Here is a 16927-nt window from a genome sequence, read left to right on the forward strand (position 1 = left end):
TGCAAGTCCAACTCAAGGAATTAACTTATACTTAGGTAAAGTTCATCGTATGCTAGAAGTCTTCAGGTTCCTAAACAGCATATCATTTTACCTCGGAGACAAGAATGTTTTTTAGAAACAGTGTGTTTGCTTTGAAAAGTGCTGTATGTCTAATGATAATGCCATAATTACTGATTAATTTATTTTTCTTTCCAGATTCTTTCCCAAAGTTCAGTTATGGGTGTGAGAGGCTTGCAAGGATTTGTGGGAAGTACTTGCCCACATATATGTACAGTAGTAAATTTCAAAGAACTGGCAGAGCACCACCGAAGCAAGTATCCTGGATGTACCCCTACCATTGTGGTTGATGCCATGTGTTGTCTCAGATACTGGTATACTCCAGAATCTTGGATCTGCGGTGGCCAGTGGCGAGAATACTTTTCTGCTTTGCGAGATTTTGTTAAAACTTTTACAGCGGTTGGGATCAAGTTGATATTCTTCTTTGATGGCATGGTGGAGCAGGATAAGAGAGATGAATGGGTGAAACGAAGGCTTAAGAACAACAGGGAGATATCCAGGATTTTTCATTACATCAAGTCACACAAGGAGCAGCCAGGCAGGAACATGTTCTTCATCCCCTCGGGGCTGGCTGTGTTTACACGATTTGCTCTAAAGACACTGGGCCAGGAAACTTTGTGTTCCTTACAGGAGGCAGATTATGAGGTGGCTTCGTATGGTCTCCAGCATAACTGTCTTGGGATTCTTGGAGAAGACACTGATTACCTAATTTATGACACTTGTCCCTACTTTTCAATTAGTGAGCTCTGCCTAGAGAGCCTGGACACCATCATGCTCTGCAGAGAGAAGCTCTGTGAGAGTCTGGGCCTCTGTGTGGCCGACCTTCCTCTTTTGGCCTGCCTCCTTGGCAACGACATAATCCCAGAGGGCATGTTTGAAAGCTTTAGATACAAATGTTTATCATCCTACACCTCTGTAAAAGAGAACTTTGACAAAAAGGGTAACGTTATATTAGCTGTGTCAGACCATATATCGAAAGTTCTTCACTTGTATCAAGGTGAGAAGAAATTAGAAGAGCTATTACCTCTGGGACCAAACAAAGCTCTTTTTTATAAAGGAATGGCATCGTATCTTTTACCAGGACAAAAATCTCCATGGTTTTTCCAAAAACCCAAAAGTGTAATAACTTTGGACAAGCAAGTTATATCTATGAGTTCGGACTCTGAATCCAGGCAAGAAGTTCCCATGTGTACAGACCCTGAATCCGGGCAAGAAGTTCCCATGTGTACAGACCCTGAATCCAGGCAAGAAGTTCCTATGTGTACAGACCCTGAATCCAGGCAAGACGTTCCTATGTGTACAGACCCTGAATCCAGGCAAGAAGTTCCTATGTGTACAGGCCCTGAATCCAGGCAAGAAGTTTTAATGTGGACAGACTCTGAATCTAGGCAAGAAATTATCATGTATACAGGCCCTGAATCCAAACAGGAAGTTCTCGTATGTACAGATCCTGTATCCAAGCATGAAGATTCCATGTGTACATACCCTGAAATCAATCAAAAGTTACCTGTAGCAACAGATTCTGAATTTAAGCTTAGGTGTACAAATCCTGAAATTAAACAAGAAGACCCTGCCAACGTGGGGCTTGAAATAAAGCAACAAGTAACCATGGTTTCAGACACCGAAATCTTAAAGGTATGTGAATATGCCCAGCCAATATGCCATGACTGAAAATATATCCACAGATGGATTTGTCAGGGAAGATCCATTACTGCCTTAGTGTTTGGGCACTGTGAGAGGATGCACAACAGAAGTCTATAAGTCTCGTTAGGAAGTGTGACGTGTGTGAAAACTCATAACTAATGTTTGATACTGTCACATGAATATTATAGAAAAGTGCCATAAGAATATGAGAGAGAAAGAGAATATTGTGGATTAAAGTACAGGGAGAAGGCTGGGCATGGTGGGTCATGCCTGTAATCCCAGCACTTTGGGAGGCCGAGGCAGGTAATCGCCTGAGGTCAGAAGTTCAAGACCAGCCTGACCAACATGGTGAAACCCCATCTCTACTAAAAATACAAAAATTGATCAGGTGTGGTGGCACACACCTGTAATCTCAGCTACTCGGGAGGCTGAGGCAGGAGATTGTCCTGAACCTGGGAGGCAGAGGTTGCAGTGAGCTGAGATCATGCCACTTGTGCTCCAGCCTGGGCAACAAGAACAAAACTCCGTCTCAGAAAATAAAAAATGAAGTACAGGGGTAAGTTCCCCAAAGAGGTAGAGGTGGAGCCAGACCTTAATGGTAGCCAAAATATGCATTGAATAGGCTAAGACGTGGGAGTCCTGCAAGTACTAAAGGTGTAGTGTTTTGAATCTTCATCACTAGGGGCACAGGGTGAAAGGTCGGGCTGGAGTAGGGTTTGCAGGAAGAAGCAAGAAGAAAAAATGGGAAAAAGTAGATAATCACATTGGGAAGGTTATTAAATACCATAGGAGGAATTTGGACTTTGTTCTGAAAGTATTATAGAGCGAAGATTTTTGATGGGGGGGGCACGACATATGAGGTTCTGTGCTAGGTGTATGACATAACTTTTCTCATTAGATCCTCTCAACAGCTCTGTGAGATAGACTTATCCTTGTTTTACAGAAGAGATCTGTGTCCACATAAATGTCTCAAAGGAACCTCAACAAGTTCTAAACCAAACTCAACCATCTTAACCACACACCTTTCCTTGTTCCCAGCACTGTGAGCGCCACCATCTTTCATCTAGTTGCAACTACATAGATCTGTAAGGAAGCTCCTGCTCCTAGTCGGATGGAAAACTCAGGCCCGGACAGCAGCTGAGCAGCTGTGTGGTGAGGCCTGGAAAGCAGTGATTTGAACATGCCAGCCAACCAGCCAAGGGCTTTCCTGGAACACCATTGTCACCTCCCACCTCCGGACCCTCTCTGTGTGGTTGTTTTGATCTGGCCCCCTTCCACCTCCTGGCTCTTGCTGCCATCCCTTATTTGTATATGGCCTTGCACGTGTCCTCTGTGGACTGGGGTCTGTCTGTGAAGGCTGGTCTTCACAAACACTGGCTTGGATGCACCCTGCTGATAGGACCCTCCCTTGGCCTTTCCATCTGAGATAACACGCTGGATGTCTCACCCGTACTCTGCTAGATTAGGTCAGACCACAGATGGCATCCGGTCTATTATGGAATAACGTAGGACTTTATTTTCATACTCATTGAGGAGGCGTTCGATTTTTTTAAGCAGGTATATTGATGTGATCAGATTTTTGGTTTTTGAAACATTACACTGCAGAGAGTGGATTTAAAGTGGCCATTGCAGAAACTCAGGTCAAATACAAAAGAGCTAAAATTAGGAAATTGGTAATGGAAATAGGAAGACAGAAATTCAAGAAATGGTTTCAGTAGTGAGACTAATAAATAAGTCTTGCTGTGGAGACGAGGTTCCCTTGAGCACCGGGGGTGGTACGTGCTGTGATCTAAGGAGAAGGAGGAGAGGCTTTCACAGGGAGAATTAACTGGCTTATGTTTGAGTTGAGGAGGTGGCACCTCTAACACATGCTCTGGTGAAATACGGGCCTAAAGTTCCATTACTGGCAGGAGACAGACATCTGGAAATCATCTTTTATGTGTGAAGTAAAAGATTATGCGGGATGGAGACTTAAGAGACAGTGCACTGAGAGATCAAGAGTCAGCAGAGGAGAACAGAGAATAAGGAGAGACTAATTCCCGCAAAAGTCCAAGGAGACAGGTTTCAAGAATGAGAAAAGAAATGGTCAGGAGTGTCAAATGCTACAAAGGTAAAGAGGTAGAATAGAACTAGGCATAGGCAGTTAGGTCAGCAACTGGGAGGTCTTGGTGGCCTCAGGAAGTTACCGTAGCACAGGATCGAGAGTGGAGGCAAAGACTGCAGGGAGTTTGGCAGTGGAAGAGTCTTTGTTGCGGAAGGTGGGGTCAGGGAGTTCCCTGGCAAAGTGGTGGGTTGAGTGTTGTTCACATGTATTGAACTTAATTGTATCTTTGAAAACAATTTTGAAGTTTCTCACATTGCCCTTACATTTTCCCTATAAAAATGTTTTGCAATGTCATCTTCCAACCCTATCTAATAGGAAACTAAAATTCAAACGTGTGTTTTAACTGTACGCACTCACCCTGGGAAAATGCTGTAGGACACAGCGGTTACATTGAATACACACACAACCACAGTTGTGTATCTGTGTCTTCTCAGTCAGCATTTTGGAAGATCAGTTGAATGTTTGTTTGTTTGTTTCTTTCTTTCTTTCTTAGGCAGGGTGTCACAGTCATCCAGGTTGGAGTGCAGTGGCATAATAGCCTCTGCCTCCCAGGTTCAAGCAATTCTCCCACCTCAGCCTCCTGAATAGGGAGGCAGAGGCTATTACAGGTGCACGCCACCACGTTCAGCTAAGTTTTGGATTTAGTAGAGATGGGGTTCACCATGTTGCCCAGGCTGGGGGCTTGGAACTCCTTACCTCAAGTGATCCCCCCACCTCGACCTCCCAAAGTGCTGGAATTACAGGCATGAGCCACTGTACTGGACTGGATAGTCTTATAATAATCTTATAAAACATTCATTGGCAGTGAGCTGTGCCAGACCTCGGGACAAGTGCTTTTCTTTTATTGACTCATTTAATCCTCACAATAGTCCTGTGAGCCTGGCAATTTTTTTTTTTTAATTAAACCCATTTTCTTTAGGAAGAAAGTAAGGAACAGAAAGATTCAGACTCAAGCCTACCAATCATGAATCAACATAACTATGACCCTTTAAGTAAATGAGGCACATGCTCTTAGGATTCAGAGGTTCTGGTATTCCAGGTCATACTAGCATCATATTTTCATGCCTTTAATAGTAGACTGTTTGGATTTAACTTTTGACTGGTAATCTAGATGAATTTATCTCACACTAATAAAAATGTTCTTCATAGGAACGTAAAACCTATGTATTTAGGATATGATAGACCTTCTGATCTTAACTACTTACTTAATGAGAAAGTGGAATCAGTGTAAATCCTCTATCCGATCACCTACCATGAGCCAGCACTGTCTTGACTTACAGCGGAGAAGTGCTTGTGCCTGGCGCATCACTTACACTCAATAAACAATTGCTGAAGAAATGAGTGAGTGAACACAGTATGGTTTCCAACGCTAAGCAGCTTATGGTTTACTAAGGGAGGCAGACCAGACAGCTGTGCTACAGGGACTGGGGTATGAGCTTTGTAAGGCAAGCTGGAGGTTGGTCCTGGCTAAGGGAGGAGGGGAGGGTGGCAGGAGGCAAAACTTAAAGGGAAAAGAATTGTGAAGTGGGAGGCTGGGAAAGATTGGAAGAGAAAGACATTCTGGGTGGGGTAAGTTCTTATGGGGCACAAGCAAAGGTAGAAGCGGATGAGTACTCTTGAGGAACAGTGCACATGTTCTGTTAAGACTGGATTATGGAAGTTTCTATGAGGGTGAAATGGTGTTCAAGGCTAGAAAAAGGAGATTGAGGTTTTATAGTGGGGCCTTGAAATGTTATGGTGAAGGATTTGTGGTAGCCATTCAAATGTTTTGAATAGGGTAGCAAAGTTTTCAAAGACAGTGTGGCAGTGGTATGAAGGATGGGTTGGAAAGGGAGAAACCAGGCTAGGGGATTAAGACCCTTTCATAGCAATACTGGTGAGAAGTAGTGAGCACCTGGATACTGGGAGGGAATCAAGGAGACAGAACAGTGAGATACCATGGAAGATAAGACTGTAGACGTTTGGAGAAAGGAGGAGGAGTAATAGAAAGTTTTGAAATTGGTAGTCCGCATGTGGCTAGCCAGGTTTCCCAACACTATGAAATGGAATCCTTTCCCCATTGCCTGTTTTTGTCTGGTTTGTCAAAGGTCAGATTATTGTAGATGTGTGGCCTTACTTCCAAGGCCTCTGTTCTGTTCCATTGGTCTATATCTCTCTTTTGGTACCAGTATCATGCTGTTTTGATTACTGTAGCCTTATAGTATAGTTTGAAGTCAGGTAGCATGATGCCTCCATCTTTGTTCTTTTTGCTTAGGATTGCTTGGCTATGCAGACTCTTTTTTGGTTCCATATGAAGTTTAAGATGGTTTTTTCCAGTTCTGTGAAGAAGGTAAATGGTAGTTTGATGGGGATAGCATTGAATCTATAAATTACTTAGGGCAGTATGGCCATTTTTATGATACTTCCTAACCATGAGCATGGAATGTTTTTTCGTCTGTTTGTGTCCTCTCTTATTTCCTTGAGCAGTGGTTTGTAGTTCTCCTTGAAGAGGTCCTTCACGTCCTTTGTTAGCCGTATTCCTAGGTGGTTTATTCTCTTCGTAGCAGTTGTGAATGGGAGTTTGCTCTTGATTTGGTTCTCTGTCTGTTATTGGTATATAGGAATGCTTACGATTTTTGCACATTGATTTTATATCCTGAGACTTTGTTGATGTTGCTTTTCAGCTTAAGGAGATTTTGGGCTGAGACGATGGGGTCTTCTAAATATACAATCATGTCATCTGTAAATAGAGACAGTTCGACTTTCTCTATTCCTAATTGAATACCCCTTATTTCTTTTTCTTGCCTGTTTTGCTCTGGCTAGAACTTCCTATACTATGTTGAATAGGAGTGGTGAGAGGTCACCCTTGTCTACTGCCAGTTTTCACAGGGAATGCTTCCAGTTTTTGCCCATTCAGTACGATATTGGCCGTTGGTTTGTCATAAATGGCTTTTATTATTTTGAGATACATTCCCTCAATACCTAGTTTATTGAGTTTTTAGCATAAACAGCTGTTGAATTTCCTTGAAGGCCTTTTCTGCATTTATTGAGATAATCGTGGTTTTTGTCTTTGGTTCTGTTTATGTGATAGATCACAGTTACAGATTTGCATATGCTGAACCAGTCTTGCATCCCTGGGGATGAAGCCTACTTGATCTTGGGGGATAAGCCTGTTGATGTGCTGCTGCTTTTGGTTTGCCAGTATTTTATGGAAGATTTTTACATGATGTTCATTATGGATATTGCCCTGAAATTTTCTTTTTTAGTTGTATCTCTGCCAGGTTTTGGTATTAGGATGATGTTGGTCTCATAAAATGAGATAGCAAGGATTCCTTCTTTTTGTATTATTTGGAATAATTTCAGAAGGAGTGGTACCAGTTCCTCTTTGTATGTCTGGTAGAATGCGGCTGTGAACCCGTCTGGACCTGGACTTTTTTTGGTTGGTAGGCTATTAATTGCTGTCTCTACTTCAGACCTTGTTATTGGTCTATTCAGGGATTCAACTTCTTCCTGGTTTAGACTTGGGAGGATGTAAGTGTCCAGGAATGTATCCATTTCTTCTAGTTTTACTGGTTTATGTGCAGAGTTGTTTGTAGTAATCTCTGATGGTAGTTTGCATTTCTGTGGAATTGGTGGTGATCTCCCCTTTATCATTTTTTGTTGCAGCTATTGGATTCTTCTCTCTCTTCTTTGTTATTAGTCTGGCTAGTGATCTATTTTATTGATCTTTTCAAAACACTAGCTCCTGGATTTACTGCTTTTTTTTTGGAAAGGTTTTTTGTGTCTCTATCTCCTTCAGTTCTCATCTTAGTTATTTCTTGTCTTCTGCCAGCTGTTGAATTTGCTTGATCTTGCTCCTCTAGCCCTTTTAATTTTGACAATAGGGTGTCGATTTTAGAACTTTGCTCGCTTTTCATATGGGAGTTTATTGCCATAAATTTCCCTCTAGACACTGCTTTAAATGTGTCCCAGAAATTCTGGTACGTTGTATCTTCATTCTCATTGGTTTCGAAGAACATCTTTATTTCTGCCTTCATTTCATTATTTATCCAGTAGTCATTCAGCAGCAGGTTGTTCAGTTTCCATGTAGTTGTGTGGTTTTCAGTGAGTTCTTAATCCTGAGTTTTTATTTGATTGCACTGTGGTCTGAGAGACTGGTTGTTATGATTTCTGTTCTTTTGCATATGTTGAGGAGTGATTTACTTCCAATTATGTGGTCAGTTTTAGAGTAAGTGTGATGTGGTGCTGAGAAGAATGCATATTCTGTGGATTTGGGGTGGAGAGTTCTGTAGATGTCTACTAGTTCCACTTGGTCCAGGTCTACTTTCAAGGCCTGGATATCCTTGTTAATTTTCTGTCTCATTGATCTGTCTAATATTGACAGTGGAGTGTTAAAGTCTCCCACGATTATTGTGTGGGAGTCTAAGTCTCTTTGTAGGTCATTAACAATTTGCTTTATGTATCTGGGTGCTCCTGTACTGGGTGCATACATGTTTAGGATAGTTAGCTCTTCTTGTTGCATTGATCCTTTTACCATTATAGAATGCCCTTCTTCGTCTCTTTTGATCTTTATTGGTTTAAAGTTTGTTGAATCTGGAAACCATCATTCTCAGCAAACTGACACAAGAAAAGAAAACCAAACACCGCATGTTCTCACTCGTAAGTGGGTGCTGAACAATGAGAACACATGGACATAGGGTGGGAAACATCACACACTGGGGTCTCTTGGGGGGTGGAGAGCTAGGGGAGGAATAGCAGCGGGTGGGGAGATTTGTGAGAGATAACATTAGGAGAAATACCTAATGTAGGTGAAGAGGGGATGGAGGCAGCAAACCATCATGGCATGTGTATACCTATGTAACAATCCTGCAAATTCTGCACATGTATCCCAGAACTTAAAGTAACATTTAAAAAAAGAAAAAAAGGAAAAGAAATTGGTAGTCTGAAGGAAAGAAAACATGGCAACTTGGTGTCATGAATTTGCGTGTCAATTCTTGCATTTCTGAGGGCCTTAAAAAACTGGCATGGCATTGACTTTTTCTATTTGAAGGTTACTGTTTTGTTTTCAAGGAGAAATTCAGTTGTATTTAAATTTCAAACAGGTTGCTAGAACCCATCACGTCCAAGCAGAAAGCTACCTGGTGTACAACATTATGAGCAGTGGAGAGATTGAGTGCAGCAACACATTGGAAGATGAGCTTGACCAGGCCTTACCCAGCCAGGCCTTCATTTACCGACCCATTAGACAGCGTGTTTACTCACTCCTGTTGGAGAACTGTCAAGGTAAGAGTTGGTTGGTCCCCCTTAGTAATGCTTCTAGTTGGAGTTGAATTCTGAGAAACTGGCCAGATGAAATACAGTGCATTCTTTCAGGACATGGAGACAGTTAAATGGGTTTTGTTTTCCTGTCAAATCTATAATTGAGAATAACACTGACATCTGTAAAAAATTAAGTATAAATGCCATGGGACATCTATATCTAATTAGCAGGCGGTTGATCAGTATGCATTAAAAGAAGAATGTATTAGTTCTATAAAATATCATATTTTTATGCCTTGAAAGGATTTAGGCTTTTTAAAAAAAATGTCAAAACTCTTTCCTCCTGTAGAGGAGTGTGTAGGGTATGCCTATTATTAGAAGAAAACAATGTCTACTTAGTCTTCCCTCAAAATGTGATTTTTATGAAATAATTTTACAAAATCTGGTACATCATGTTTTTAAGTACAAACAATTTTCCTCTAGAGTTTTTGTAATTAAATTTATGTTTTTTTCTCATCTATATTTCCATTATGTACTTAGCAAAACAGTGAAAATGAGAGGAATTTTAACACTTAAGGAGAAAGTTAACTCACCATTCAAAATAGTTTTGGGGGAAATTAGGAGTGTGGAAGAATACTTCAAATTAGAAACCAGAGATGCTTAATGTATTTAGTGACCTTCTATTTAAGTAAGCCTTGTTCTTTTTAGACAAAAATCTTAGACAGATACTTTATGATCTGTTTTGAGAGTGTGTTGATAAGAAACATAGTCTACACACTATTAGCAAGATAAGAGAGAGAAGGAGTAGGATGCCGCTGAAAGGGTTTCTGTGGTCCATTTGCCTAAACATCATGATTTCCAATCATGTCAATATTAATATTATTCTGTTGTTCCAGAAAGTGAACATTTACATAATCTAAAAGTGGTGACAGAATCATCTGATGAAAAAGTCATTATTATTATTTTTGGATGATGGGGCTCATGGGTAGTGGGGTTATTTAAATCTAGTTTTCATTAGATTCTTGTAGCACCACCCAGCATGTACTGCTTTCTCCCATACATACTGCAAGACCTAAGGAAGAAGACACAAGAAGGCTGTTTAAGGTGATTTACAAACAGAAATAAAGAACCTGTGTAATAAACTCTGGAGCCAAATATTATTTAAGTCATTTTTTTAATTTCCTTTTCTTATGGGCTCTCCACCACATTCTTTCTTAACATGGATGTTTGCACATTGACTAATGATGGAAAAAGAGATCTTCCTCATGAAAACATTTTTACATTAATAATGTTGGAATTATTTTCAGACTATTTCATTAAGTGAGATTATATAAAATTCACTAACCTAAATTTCATACTTTGTTTATGTAATGTACTTAGGACCATAAGGGTAACTTTATTAGATAACCACATAAACAGGAAAAACCATTCACATCGAATTTGTCTGCACAGTTGATCTTTAGTTTCTTTCTTTCTCCTTCAAATTTTTGGCTTTCTGCATGAAGTTTACATTATTAAGATATGAAAATAAAATGCCGTTTCTGCTGATTTATATATGATGATAATAACCAAGTGTATTCTATGTTATTTGTTTGGCTTAGTTTATAATCCCATTTGTATTTGAAAGTGTTGTATATTTTACAGTTGTTGAGTAGAGTGTTCTATAAATCTTGGTGGTGTTAATAAGGTTATTCAAGTCTTTTACTGATTTTCTGTCTACTTGTTCTTAGTTCCTGAGAGAAAAGGGTTAAAAACTCCAGCTCTTATTTGTCTGTTTATTCCTTCAGTTCTGTCAGTTTTTGCTGTAGGCATTTTGAAACTCTGTTCTTAGTTGCAAATGCATTGAGGACTGTTATGTTTCTTCATGAATCAACCGTTTTAAGAGGAGAGTTCACTTTTAAAAATACGGTGATATGCCTTGTCCTAAAGTTGTCTGTGTTATAGTAATGTAGTCACTTCAGCACTCTTACTGTTAATGTTCGCGTGATAGGGTATTTTTCTCTATCCTTCTGCTTTTAAACTATTTCTTTACATCTAAAGTGCATCTCTTTTACAAACAGCTTGTCAAATGTCTCAGTCTCTTTTTTTTAATTGGAATATGCACATTGAATGTAACTTTTGGCATAATTAGTGCTCAGTCTTCCATTTTGCTCTTTGTTCTTTTTTTACCCCAACTTTATTCTCTCATTTTCTTACTTCTTTTGGATTAGTTGAATAATTTTTAGTATTGTGTTTTATGCACTCATTTGGATTATTAGATTTACCTTTTTTAAAAAACAAAAGTGGTTGGTCTAGGTTTATAGTATCTATTAGGTTGGTGCAAAAGTAATTGCGGTTTTTGAAATTACTTTTAATATTTTTAACATCGTAATTTACTATCAAATAATATACCATTTACTTATAATATCAAAACCTTATAACTGTATGTTTTCATCCTCCCCAACAATTTTGCTATTGTTATTTTATGTCTTGTACAAATACATATTTTCTTAAATTTGAAATAATTACAGATTTACAGGAAGCTGCAAGAATAGTACATAGATTCCCATGTGACGTTCACTCGGATCCCTCCAAAGGTGACATGGCTGTGGTACGGTATCAAAGCCAGAATAGTACATAGATTCCCATGTAACGTTCACTCAGATCCCTCCAAAGGTGACATGGCTGTGGTACAGTATCAAAGCCAGAATAGTACATAGATTCCCATGTGACGTTCACTCGGATCCCTCCAAAGGTGACATGGCTGTGGTACGGTATCAAAGCCAGAATAGTACATAGATTCCCATGTGACGTTCACTCGGATCCCTCCAAAGGTGACATGGCTGTGGTACGGTATCAAAGCCAGAATAGTACATAGATTCCCATGTGACGTTCACTCGGATCCCTCCAAAGGTGACATGGCTGTGGTACGGTATCAAAGCCAGAATGTTCACATCAGTTACAATGTGAAGTAAACTGCAGACCTTCACTTGCTGTGCGGTTTTTACATGCATGCATTTATCTGTGTGCGCGTGTAGGTCTGTGAAAGAGCCGGCAACCGTTCCACAGTCGAGATGCGATTCAGAGCTGACCCGTCACCACTCCCTCGATGTGCTTCTTGGTCCTGGCATTCTTTCTTCCCCCAGCTGCTGCCCTCTGGCAACTGCTAATCTGTTTTTCATCTCTATGTTCTTGTTCATTTGAGAATGTTATATAAATGGCAGCATATATTATATAACCCTTGGAGATTATGCATATGTTTTAAACCCTATAATACATTATTAAAATTTTTTAGTTTAAATTGGGAGTTGGCATACTTTTTCTTTGAGGGGTCAGGTAGTAATAAATATTACAGGTTTTGAGGACCTCCCCCAACAAACAGTCCCTGTCACAGCTACCCAATCCTGCTGTTGTTGTTCAAGAGCAGCCATAGACAACATGTAAATGAATGAGTGTGGCTGTGTGCCAGTAAGCCTTTATTTAATTTTCATATGTGACAAAACTTGAATTTTATTTATTTATTTATTTATTTATTTATTTATTTATTTATTTAGAGACAGTCTCACTCTGTTGCCCGAGCTAGAGTGCAGTGGGCACAGCTCACTGTGGCCTTCAAGTCCAAGTCTGAAGCCTCAGCCTCTTAAGTAACTGAGATGACAGGCATGCACCACCACACCCAGCTAATTAAAAAAAAAAAATTTTTTTTTTGAGAGATAGGATATCCCTGTGTTACCCAGGCTGGTCTCAAACTCCTGACCTCAAATGATCCTCCTACCTCAGCCTCCCTAAGTGCTGGGATTACAGATGCAAGTTACCACACCAGGCCAAAACTTGTAATTATAGAGTATAATTTTCAGGGTCACAAAATATTCTTAAAAACATTTTTTCCAACCATTAAACAAATATGAAAAACGCTATTAGCTTTCAGGCTGTATAAAAGCAGGAAAATTAGACCCATGAGCTGTAGTTTGCCAATTCCTACTTTAAATAGTCAGTTATCTTCTATAGAAATTAAGAAACAAGAAAAAGTCTTTTATGTGTACCGTTTCCCGTGCTTGATCTTTGCAGAGATCCAAGTTTTTCATCTAGTATCATCTTCATCAAAATAACTTGCTTTGATATTTCTTGTGGTACACAGTTTAAAATTTTCTGCGTTTTTTTCCCTCTGAGAATGTCTTTACAGATAGGTATCACTTAACAACAGGAATACATTCTGAGAAATACGTCCTTAGGCGATCTGTCGTTGTGGGAAGCCTAAAAGGTATAGCCCACTTCACACCTAGGTCATATGGTGTAGCCCATTGCCCCCAGGCTACAAACCTCTGCAGCATGTGACTACTGAAAACTGTTGGCAGCTATAACAATGGTAAGTACTGGCGTATCTAAACATACCTAAACGTAGAAAAGGCACAGTAAAAATACGATGCTCCAAAGAAATACAGTGCTCCTTTGCAGGCCACTTGCCATGCATGGACTTTGCGGGACTAGAAGCTGCTTTGGTGAGTCAGTGAGCGAGTTGGGAGTGAATGGGAAGGCCAGGACGTGAGCGTGCACTGCTGTAGGCTTTATAAACTCTGCACACTTAGGGCTGTGATGCACTCATAAAAATTCTTTCCTCAACAACAAATTAACTTACTGTAACTTGTTTACTTTATAAATTTTAAATGTTTTTTAACTGTTTGACTCTTTTATACTAACAAATTGCTTAAAATACAAACATACAACTATACAAAAATGTTTTCTTTATATCATTCTGTAAGCCTTTTTCTATGAGAAAAACTTTTTAACTCTACCTTCTGAATTCATATTTAAAAAAATTTTTTTTGTACTTTTTTGTTAAAAATTCAGACACAAGCATACACATTAGTCTAGGATTACATAGGGTCCAGATCATCAGGCTGTCACTAGGAATGTGTATGCAGTCTGTCACTGATCGGATCATCGTTACTCAGGGCAGGACTGTATTTCATCTTTATTTGAAGGGTAGAGTTTTGCTGCAAATAGAATTTTAGGTCGTTTTTTTGTTTGCTGCTCTAAGGATGACATTATATTTTCATCTAACTTGTGTAGTATCTCCTGAGATGACAGGGCTTATCTTGATCATTGTTCCCCATGTGTAATGTGGGGAACACGTTTTTTTCCTCTGGCTGTCTTTACAGTTCCTCTCCTGTTTGCTGGATTTTGAGTAGCATTCACTCTGCTGCCTTTATGGGATTTTGAACTTCTTGAATCCATGGGTTTATATTTCCTACCAATTTTGGAAGAAAAGAGCATTTTTTATAAGATTTTTTCTGTCTCAATCGCTTTGCCTCTTCCTGTGGGCCATTTATTGACTCTTCCTCCTACAGGGTCCACATATTTTGCTTATTTTCATGTCCAGTATTTTTTTTAAAATATTTTATTGCATTTTAAGTTTTGGGATGCATGTGAAGAACATGCAGGATCGTTGCATAGGTACATACACGGCAATGTGGTTTGCTGCCTTCCTCCCCATCACTTGTATCTGGCATTTCTCCCCATGTTATCCCTCCCCAACTCCCCCGCCCCCCGCTGTCCCTCCCCCCGCCACCAACCTCAGTGTGTGATACCCCCTTCCCTGTGTCCATGTGTTCTCATTGTTCAACACCCACCTATGAGTGAGAACATGTGGTGTTTGATTTTCCGTTATTGTGTCAGTTTGCTGAAAATGATGGTTTCCGGGTTCATGCATGTCCCTACAAAGGACACGAACTCATCATCTTTTATGGCTGCATAGTATTCCATGGTGTATATGTGCCACGTTTTCCCTGTCTAGTCTATCATTGATGGGCATTTGGGTTGGTTCCAGTTCTTTGCTGTTGTAAACAGTTCTGCAGTGAACATTCATGTGCATGTGTCCTTATAATAGAACAATTTATAATCCTTTGGATATACCCAAAGGCTTGCTGGGTCAAATGGAATTTCTATTTCTAGGTCCTTGAGGAATCAGCACACTGTCTTCCACAATGGTTGAACTAATGTACACTCCCACCAACAGTGTAAAAATGTTCCTATTTCTCCACATCCTCTCCAGCATCTGTTGTCTCCAGATTTTTTTAATGATCGCCATTCTAACTGGCGTGAGATGGTATCTCAATATAGTTTTGATTTGTATTTCTCTAATGACCAATGATGATAAGCATTTTCTCTTTTTTTTAAATTGGATTTTAGGTTTTGGGGTACATGTGAAGAACATCCAAGATTGTTGCATAGGTACACACATGGCAGTGTGACTTCCTGCCTTCCTCCTCTTCACCTGTATCTGGCATTTCTCCCCATGCTATCTCTCCCGAACTTCCTACCCCCTGCTGTCCCTCCCCTATTTCCCCCTGACAGACCCCAGTGTGCGATGCTTCCCTCCCTGCGTCCATGTGTTCTCATTGTTCAACACTCGCTTATGAGTGAGAACATACGGGGTTTGATTTTCCGTTCTTGTGTCAGTTTGCTGAGAATGATGGTTTCCAGGTTCATCCATGTCCCTACAAAGGACACGAATTCATTGTTTTTGATGGCTGCATAATATTCCATGGTGTATATGTGCCACGTTTTCCCTGTCCAGTCTATCATTGATGGGCATTTGGGTTGGTTCCAGGTCTTTGCTATTGTAAACAGTGCTGCAACGAACATTTGTGTGCATGTGTCCTTATAGTAGAACAATTTATAATCCTTTGGATATATGCCCAGTAATGGGATTGCTGGGTCAAATGGAATTTCTATTTCTAGGTCCTTGAGGAATCATCATACTGTCTTCCACAATGGTTGAACTAATTTACACTCCCACCAACAGTGTAAAAGTGTTCTTATTTCTCCGCATCCTCTCTAGCATCTGTTGGCTCCAGGTTTTTTAATGATCGCCATTCTAACTGGCATGAGATGGTATCTCAATGTAGTTTTGATTTGCATTTCTCTAATGACCAGTGATGAGGAACATTTTTTCATATGTTTGTTGGCCTCACATATGTCTTCTTTTGTAAAGTGTCTGCTCATATCCTTCGCCCATTTTCGAATGGGCTTGTTTTTTTCTTGTAAATCTGTTTTAGTTCTTTGTAGATTCTGGATATCAGCCCTTTGTCAGATGAGTAGATTGCAAAATTTTTTTCCCATTCTGTTGGTTTCCGATTCACTCTAATGACTTTCCGTTGCTGTGCAGAAGCTGTGGAGTTTGATTAGGTTCCATTTGTGTATTTTGGCTTTTGTTGCCAATGCTTTCTGTGTTTTGGTCATGAAGTCTTTGCCTATGCGCATGTCCTAAATGGTTTTGCCTAAGCTTTATTCTAGGGTTTTTATGGTGTTAGGTCATATGTTTAAGTCTTTAATCCATCTGGAGTTAATTTTAGTGTAAGGTGTCAGGAAGGGGTCCAGTTTCTGCTTTCCGCACATGGCTAGCCAGTTTTCCCAATGCCATTTATTAAACAGGGAATCCTTTCCCCATTGCTTGTTTTTCTCAGGTTGTCAAAGATCGGATGGTTGTAGATGTGTTGTGTTGCCTCCGAGGCCTCTGTTCTGTTCCATTGGTTTATATTTCTGTTTTGGTACCAGTACCATGCTGTTTTGATTACTGAAGCCTTGTAGTATAGTTTGAAGTCCAGTAGTGTGATGCCTCCAGCTTTGTTTTTTTGCTTAGAATTGACCTGGCTATGCAGGCTCCCTTTGGTTCTATATGAAGTTTAAGGTGGTTTTTTCCAGTTCTGTGAAGAAGGTCATTGGTAGCTTGATGGGGATAGCGTTGAGTCTGTAAATTACTTTGGGCAGTATGGCCATTTTCACAATATTGATTCTTCCTAACCATGAACATGGAATGTTTCTCCATCTGTTTGTGTTGTCTCTTATTTCATTGAGCAGTGGTTTGTAGTTCTTCTTGAAGAAGTCCTTTACGTTCCTTCTTAG

General features: G+C 39.9%; 1 protein-coding gene across 26 annotated transcripts in view; it reads left to right on the plus strand.

The window, feature by feature from the left end:
• FAM120B (family with sequence similarity 120 member B) overlaps positions 1 to 16927 on the plus strand; it is a 122376-nt gene that overhangs the window by 27983 nt on the left and 77466 nt on the right. For 24 of the 26 annotated variants that reach the window (XR_013534689.1, XR_013534690.1, XM_035297237.3 and 21 more), the window contains exons 2-3: positions 196 to 1692; positions 8887 to 9067. The exons of 1 other annotated variant lie outside the window; for it this stretch is intronic. Coding sequence is in view for 23 of the 25 variants with exons in the window: in XM_035297237.3 (XP_035153128.2) it covers positions 196 to 1692; positions 8887 to 9067 (1678 nt within the window). In the remaining 2 variants the exon portion in view is untranslated. The remainder of the gene's footprint in view (positions 1 to 195; positions 1693 to 8886; positions 9068 to 16927) is intronic. One more of the 26 variants, XM_078370511.1, reaches the window with a different exon arrangement.

Source organism: Callithrix jacchus, chromosome 4 (genome assembly GCF_049354715.1).
Source record: "Callithrix jacchus isolate 240 chromosome 4, calJac240_pri, whole genome shotgun sequence".
Classification (NCBI taxonomy): domain Eukaryota; kingdom Metazoa; phylum Chordata; class Mammalia; order Primates; family Cebidae; genus Callithrix; species Callithrix jacchus.